At 42.9% G+C, this 7,842-nt stretch overlaps 1 protein-coding gene across 2 annotated transcripts in view; it reads right to left on the reverse strand.

The window, feature by feature from the left end:
* itpr3 (inositol 1,4,5-trisphosphate receptor, type 3) overlaps window positions 1-7,842 on the reverse strand; it is a 51,888-nt gene that overhangs the window by 14,607 nt on the left and 29,439 nt on the right. For both annotated transcript variants that reach the window (XM_016664169.1, XM_007578216.2), the window contains exons 23-34: window positions 7,234-7,436; window positions 6,156-6,276; window positions 6,023-6,077; window positions 5,787-5,952; window positions 4,831-4,989; window positions 3,215-3,289; window positions 2,549-2,668; window positions 2,324-2,446; window positions 1,506-1,706; window positions 1,316-1,431; window positions 507-642; window positions 315-440 (exon numbers count right to left, since the gene is read on the reverse strand). In XM_016664169.1, coding sequence (XP_016519655.1) covers window positions 315-440; window positions 507-642; window positions 1,316-1,431; window positions 1,506-1,706; window positions 2,324-2,446; window positions 2,549-2,668; window positions 3,215-3,289; window positions 4,831-4,989; window positions 5,787-5,952; window positions 6,023-6,077; window positions 6,156-6,276; window positions 7,234-7,436 — 1,601 coding nt within the window. The remainder of the gene's footprint in view (window positions 1-314; window positions 441-506; window positions 643-1,315; window positions 1,432-1,505; window positions 1,707-2,323; window positions 2,447-2,548; window positions 2,669-3,214; window positions 3,290-4,830; window positions 4,990-5,786; window positions 5,953-6,022; window positions 6,078-6,155; window positions 6,277-7,233; window positions 7,437-7,842) is intronic.

Genomic DNA, 7,842 nt, shown 5'->3' on the forward strand with positions numbered 1-7,842 from the left:
CCCCGGTTTTACCCCAGTTTTACCCCAGTCTTACCCCTGGTTGCCTCCTGGTTTTACCCTGGTTTCCCCCTGGTCTCCCCCCGGTTTTACCCCAGTTTTACCCCAGTCTTACCCCTGGTTTCCTCCTGGTTTTACCCTGGTTTCCCCCTGGTCTCCCCCCGGTTTTACCCCAGTTTTACCCCAGTCTTACCCCTGGTTTCCTCCTGGTTTTACACTGGTTTCCCCCTGGTCTCCCCCCGGTTTTACCCCAGTCTTACCCCTGGTTTCCCCCTGGTTTTACCCCTGGTTTACCCCTGGTTTTGCCCCGGTTTTACCCGCGCCATGTCCACGGTGAAATCCTCAAACAGCTTCCAGATGTGGTTGGACGTGTAGATCTCCTTCATCTCCACCTCGGTGTCGACGTAGCAGTGGTTCACAAAGTTCACGTAGGCGATTTTCACCTGCAGACAGACACAGGTGAGACCCAGAACCCGGACCGGACCCCGGTCCGATCCCGACCCGGTCACCTCGGTGATGCAGTCCTCGTGCGTCACCACCCGCACCACGTCCTCCAGCGGCAGCAGCGACGTGCATTTGATCTCGGTGTAGACGTTCTTGCCCTCGGCGCAGGCGGCCAGCAGCTCCACCAGAGAGATGTGGTACCTGCTCAGGAACCAGAACCGGGTCAAAAGGTTCTGGAGGCTCCCACAGCTCTGGTTCCAATAACATCACTCATTTGCAGAAAATAATCCAGTAAATGGTTTTAATAATGAATCAGTTTTCAGTGTTTCCTCTACAAGCGACTGATCGCAGCCCAGAGCCTCGTCAAAATAAAAGCCCAAACTTTCACAGTGAAGGTTTTTTAAAAAATGTAAAGCATTTGAGAAATAAATGCATGTAAATATAAATATAGCTTATATTGGCACATTTATCCTGACCATTAAATTAAATATCAAAATTGACTTTATTTTGAAAAACCAGCGCTGCTCTGCTTTCAGGCGTGAAGAGAAACTAGAGGATCGTCTGAACCGAGGAGAGAAACGGTGACGAGTTTCCGGATGGGTTTCAGTTCCAGGTGGTGGAAACGACCTGAATGTGACTGAATTCTCCATTTAGACGACAGAAACGCAGAGAATCAAACGTTTGACATTCATGGTTGAAGTTTCAGGTCCGTCTGGAACCGACTGGCAGCTCAGGAACATTTTCAGTTTCTTCAAAGGGGAAGACGTTGATCTATAACCTGACTGGTGCATTTTGAATGTAGACGTCTTGTGCTGGATAAATGAACCCGGGAACGGGAGCGTCTGATTGGATGGCGGGCGGTTGCCATGGTTACCTGAGCGGGCTGTTGTCCCTGACTCCCTCCCTGCTCTCGGCCATCAGCTCCAGCATGGTGGTGAACGACGCCTTGTCGTTGTAGAAGACGACCACGTCCTCGCCGGCGTTCGTCAGCTGAGACACGGGGACAGCGTGAGGAGGTCGCCATGGAAACACGGACAGAGTGCGACGACGGCGTGGCGCCTCACCTCGGTCATGATCATGTCCTGGCACTTCTTGACGTACTTGCCCTCCGCCTTGATGATGGTGTGCAGGAAGTTGAGGTACTGGACGTGGCGGCCGTGCGTGGCCAGGCAGTGGATGAAGTGCTGCAGCACGCTCTCTGAGATCTCGCTGCACAGCTGGTAGTTGTTGCTGAAGATGTGCTGCACCGTCTCGGCCTCCTGCAGCTGCAGCGGCAGGAAACAACGGCTGAGCGGAGATCACACACATCCTCAAATCTGACTGAACCCGGCAAAACGGTCCGTTTGTGCTGCTTTTGCTTTGAAGGTATTGATGACGACCTCTGACCTTTTTATTTATACCTTTAAATCAATAGCAGCACAAACATCCGACACCAAACAACCTTCACAACCAGAACCAGAGTCAGAACCAGAACCAGCAGCTCTATAAAATTAATTTCCATCCAAATCATGAAAGACAAAAAGCAGAAAGTTTCTTTTGTCTTTAGATTTTTTTGCTCTTCTTTTTGCTGCAGCTCATTTCAAACTGAGATCTTTTAACTTTCTGCTAATTTTTTCCTAATTTTCATCCATCCATGACTTTTATAAAAATAAACTCAGGAGAAAGTTTGAAAAGTGTAAAATCCACAAAATCCTCGTGTTTAATCTTTAAATCATTCTGTTAATTTTTAGTCTCTAGAGGTGAAGAAAAGTTGAATTTAGAGCTGTGTGGAAATCTTTCTGGCTAATTCGTCAGAATGTGCTGCAGATGGAAGTGCTGCTGTCACAGTCGGCTAAAATCTGCGATGCTGAATGTTTGTGAAGGCAGGTCCGGCGGAGCGCACCCCGGGGTTGAGGAACAGGTTGAGGTTCTTGTGCAGCAGCGCCTGGTTCTCCTGGTTCCCCATGCAGAACTTCTGCAGAAACATGTGAGTGTATTTGATGATCTCCTGCATCTTCACATCGTTCTGCACAGACAGGAAGAAAAAGTTGGATTTGTAGACAGGAACTCCTCCTCGAGAATAAACCACGCCTCTGTGCTTTTATTTTGGAGGTCCGGCCCGCCTCACCTTGTCGTAGGAAACCTGCAGCAGGTCCAGCATGACTTTATGAGCCCCCATGTTCTTCAGCAGCCGCTGCTGCTTCTTCCAGACTCCAGAGCTGCACATTTTATTCAGCCGCTCCAGAATCTGAGGAAGAGAGAAGAAATGAGCTGCTGCTGCAAAACCCAGCAAACATAATCCACAAAATATGAGCAGAAATAAACCATCAATAAATAATAATACAAAAAAATCAAAAATAATCAAGTCAGAAAAAAATTATCATCAAAAATAATCCACAAAACATAATCCCTAAAATATAATCCTTGCTAAATAATCCTATAAAAATATTCTTAAAAAAATAATCCTCAGTAAATTTATGATCATAAAAGTGAAACACGGATTTATCTAAAGTTTTAATCTCAGCTCAAACTTTGTCTGATTTCAGTAAAAAATAGTTAAATTTTATTTTTAGAAAAGGAAAATAATTTTCTGACTTTTTATTATTCAAAACTATTGATCTGCAGATTAAAGTTAGATTAATTTTTGATATAATTTCAACATTTCTATTTCATATATTGATTACATATTGATTCTTTGATCAATGGAAATGGTGATCTGAAGGAACCGCTCTGAGCGGTGAGCGCCTCCCAGCATCGCCCTCTCTGATTGGCTGACAGAAGAGAACGTTCTCACCTCTTTGACGTTCTGGTAGTTCTCGTTTCCTTTCTGCAGCTTCTCCTTCTTTGGCGATGGGTCCTCTGACGCCCCCTGCAGGACGCAGAAGGTATGGCAGGTTGTGATTGTGGAAGGCTTCAGGGAAACATTTGGTTTGATTTTGCATGAAATGACAGAAACTCAGAAACCCAGAAACCAAGAAACCCAGAAACCCTGAAACTCAGAAACCCTGAAACCCAGAAACTCAGAAACCCTGAAACCCTGAAACCCAGAAACTCAGAAACCCTGAAACTCAGAAACCATGAAACCCAGAAACTCAGAAACCCTGAAACCCAGAAACCCTGAAACCCTGAAACCCAGAAACCCTGAAACCCAGAAACCCTGAAACCCAGAAACCCAGAAACTCAGAAACCCAGAAACCCTGAAACCCTGAAACCCAGAAACTCAGAAACCCAGAAACCCTGAAACCCAGAAACTCAGAAACCCAGAAACTCAGAAACCCAGAAACCCAGAAACCCTGAAACCCTCAGGCTGACCTGGTTGGTCAGATTCATCAGAGAATCAGAGGCAGGCAAAAAACAATTAATTATGACAATTAAGTTGTAAAAATACAAGAATAAAGACAGAATGCAAACGAATGTAAAAATATGAGAATAAAGTCGAAACATTAATAAAGTATTAAAATAAGAGTGAAGTCATAAAAATATGAGAATAAAGTCATAATATGAGGCTAAACTCATGAAAATATGAGGATAGGTTTGAAAAAACACAAGATTAAAGTTGTAAAAAAACTAGAATAGTTATAAAAACAGAATAAAATCATAATAGATGTACAAAGAATTAAAAAAAACAGTAAAGTCATAAAAATGATTAAAATAATGAGAGATTAAAGTTGGGCTAAGAATGAAACTGTAATGAAATGAGAATAAATTCATCAGAATAAAATCATCATATTAGGAGAATGGATTCATATTTTTTATTCCAACATGAAAATCGATTTAAACTTAAAATGAGGAACTTTGAGCATCTTGTGAAGTTTTACAAATAAGAAAATTCTTCCTCGTCATCTAAGGGTCAGCAGGACTTTAAAACGACTTCTCTGAATTTTACCACATTCCTCTGGTAATGTTGTATAATATTATATTATAAATATCTGTGGTTTATTTTTCATCAAACAAAAGTAAAAATCCTGATTTTCCCCAAGAAATGATGCCAATAATTCCACCTTTTATTTATGTGTTTTTGTGTTTCTGTAACATCCAAACACTTAGTTTTAAAAGTTTGATTTTCAGATGAAATGTCAGTTTCATTTCACAACAAGCAGGAAGGAGACGGCGGCTCAGCGAAGGCAGACAGCAGCAGTCTGAAGGAGGAAGGCTTCGGTCTGCCTGCAGCGCCATGAGCGGCTGTCAGAGGTTCATGTTAGATGTTTTATTAAAGCTGATGATGGTCGTTCTGATTTCCTTTGACGTTTTAGAGAAGCAAGAAGCCCAGGTTCTTTCTGAGTCAGACTGTTTTGCAGAGCAGTTTGCAGCTGCAGGTCATTAATATCGTTCAACATAAACCAGATTTTAATTTAAATGAAGAAAATTTTCCCTCTGATGTGAACAAAATGTAAATGTGTCGTTCCTCACCTCCACCTTCTCTTTCTTGTCTTTCTTCCCGTCTCCTCCACCCGAGCTCTTCTTCTCCACCCACAGCTCCGACTTCTCCACCAGCGTGCGGAGGCGATCCAGGTCGGCTTTAATCAGCTTGTAGTTTTCCACGTCCAGCGTTGAGATCAGCAGCTGCACCTGGAAACACGAACAAGCTCCACGGTTCAACCAGAGGTCGCAGCAGCAACAGACTGAAAGGCCAACAGGAAGTCAGAACTGAGTGTTCAATTATAAGAATAAAAGTCATAATTATGAGATATAAATTCACATTGTTTCTCTAAAGAGGTTTGATCCAGTGTCTGATAATCATGATTTTATATCTCATAACTACAACTCAAACTCTAAATTATGACTTTCTGTTGGGCTTTTATTTTCTATTTCTTGGTGGAAAATGGTTTTATGAAATAAACATATTCCTGTTTGAGACAAACAACAAAAAACTATTTTTATAAGTTTGTAATTTTCCTTTTGAATCTTATTTATTTAAATCTGAGTTTTTTTATCTTTAGAGAAGCTGAAAAGTGAAAAGAGTATTTTCAGCTCGGTTCAAACAATTAACTGAAATTCATACATCATGTTGAAAAATTACTCAAAATGTTCCTATTTAAAGATTTCAGGAGCATATTTAATGATTTTCGTTCAGCTGATGTTACGCTGCAATAATCAGAGGTGAAAAATAAATAACTTGTGTGTCTGTAGTTTATACGTTTTAAAAAATCTGAAGGTTTACTGCAACTTGGGTAAAATATTTTACACTTAAAATCATATCTGATGAGTAAAAAAAATGTGTTTTGTTCTCTTTCCACCTCAGAATGCTAATTTAATTCAGATTTAATCCAGATTTAGTTCAGATGTAATCCAGATTTAGTCTAGATTTAATCCGTGAGTCAGCAGAAACCCGTTGGTCGGTCAGCAGCGTGTTTTCCTGCTCTCACCTGTTTGAAGGTGTGCAGCACTTCCTGCCTCTGGCTGAAGTGCCTGAAGAGCAGCTGCAGCGCTCCGGACACCAGAGGGGCGTAGTTGTGCATCGTCAGATGGATCAGCACCCGCAGGAACATCCGGCCTCCTTCGTCGTCCACTTCCAGGACGCTGTTCATCTTCCTGCACAGACACAACTCCTCAGCCTGCAGCCCTCAGGAAGCAGCAGGCCAACATGGCCGACCACACATACCCGACTCCAAACATGGCCTCCGCCTGGTCGCCGATCTGCTGCAGGTTGACTGCGGCTGAAGGAGGAGAAGCCGTCAACACTCAGAAAAGACGGAAAACCTCAAACATTTTAACAAAGTGTTTCAAACTCTCACCTGCTTGTTCCACGTTGGTGGTGGCGTCAGCTTCAGCCATGGGATAAACGTCCAGAAACTCCTTTTTGAAGACGGAGAGCAGGAAGGACAGACGGTAGTCCAGCCGAACGTTCAGGATGAACTGAGGAGGGCGACAGCGTCACGTTTGGAGTTACAGATACCAATAATATCACTAAAATACTTAGCCAATGTCTGTAATTAATTAATAACATTTTAATCTAAAACTATATATCAACAAAATAAGCAACGTTTTCAAATCAAAACTGCTTTTTGCCACTAAATTGTTGAATAAACAAACATCAGAGCTCAACAGCAAATTTACAGTTTAATCTTCAGGTTTTTCAATCATCAGATTGGAGGAAAGTTCTTCTTTCCAGAGTTTCTCTGATCGTTCAAGGAGATTCTTAAGAACTGTAGAAATGTGACATTAGCATTAGCTGCTACATGTTTAGCATTGAGATGCTATTTTAGGCTAGCATGGCCTTGCTAACAGGCTAACTCCTTTTACCACAACTTGAACACAACAACAGTCTTTTCCAGCATCAGATAGTTTAGACGCAGAAATTAAAACCCAGTGGGACCAGAGGAGCCGCTTCCATCGCCGCTGTTAGCGGATGTAGCTTGTGCGTCAGATTTACCGGCATACCAGAAACGCACAAATACAAAGGTTCCAGCTTGAGACTTTTGAATGTAAAAAAATAAAATAAAATTTACAAGTTAAAAAGTGTAACTATATTCATGACTTGCATATATACAAGATATAACTAATTACTACACTGACGCGTCGTGGGCTTCCTGTCACTTTGGCTAAAGCAGCAAACAAATGAGCAAAACTCAACAACTATAAATGTGAGTGAAAAGTTTGTTCACTTCCTGAAGCACAAATCAAACAAGTAGAAGTCTAATGACATGTTTATCCTGTAGAGGGCGATATTCTACATCATAGCACGTGTCATCGGTGAGCATTAACATGGCTGATGTTTAGCATTAGCTTTAACTAATCATTGTGTTGGTACAGATTGTTAGCGCTGCTCATCATTAGTGAACTGAACTGCATTTAAATAAATACTTTCCTGACCTGTAAAATCTCCAGGATCTTCAGCTTGGTGTCCATCACCGTCAGATCCAGGTTGTCGATGGAATCTTTGCTGCCTCTCTGTGCCTCCATCACAAACCCGGGCCCCCTCGGCCCGGCGCCACTGAACGTGGACTGCCTCCGGTTGAGGACCATGGTGGTCATCATCTGGCCCATCCCATGGATGGTGCGCCTGACGTTCCTCCCTGTGCTCACAAACCACAGTCAGCTCTGATGCACCGGCCTGGAGTTCTGCTCAGGTGCTGAGAGCAACATTTCCTTTAGCTGAGGTCTACAGACGCCACAATGCTGCGAGTTTGTAGAAACGCAAAGGAATGCTAACGCTTGGCAGGCTAAAGGTTAGCCAGGTGGACTTCAGGTACAAAACATTCCCAGAACCATAATTTAAAAAATCCAGACTATCTCTTTAAACCCCGGTAGAAGTTTCAGCTTCCATAAGGCGGACAGAGTCCATCTGTCCTCTAACGGATCCGTCTGTCCTCTAACGGGTCCACCTGTCCTCTAATGGGTCCGTCTGTCCTCTAACGGGTCCACCTGTCCTCTAATGGGTCCAGCTGTCCTCTTACGGGGTCGTACCTGAGCTTTCCTCCT

This window comes from Poecilia formosa, unplaced genomic scaffold (assembly GCF_000485575.1).
Source record: "Poecilia formosa unplaced genomic scaffold, Poecilia_formosa-5.1.2 Scaffold471, whole genome shotgun sequence".
Classification (NCBI taxonomy): Eukaryota; Metazoa; Chordata; class Actinopteri; order Cyprinodontiformes; family Poeciliidae; genus Poecilia; species Poecilia formosa.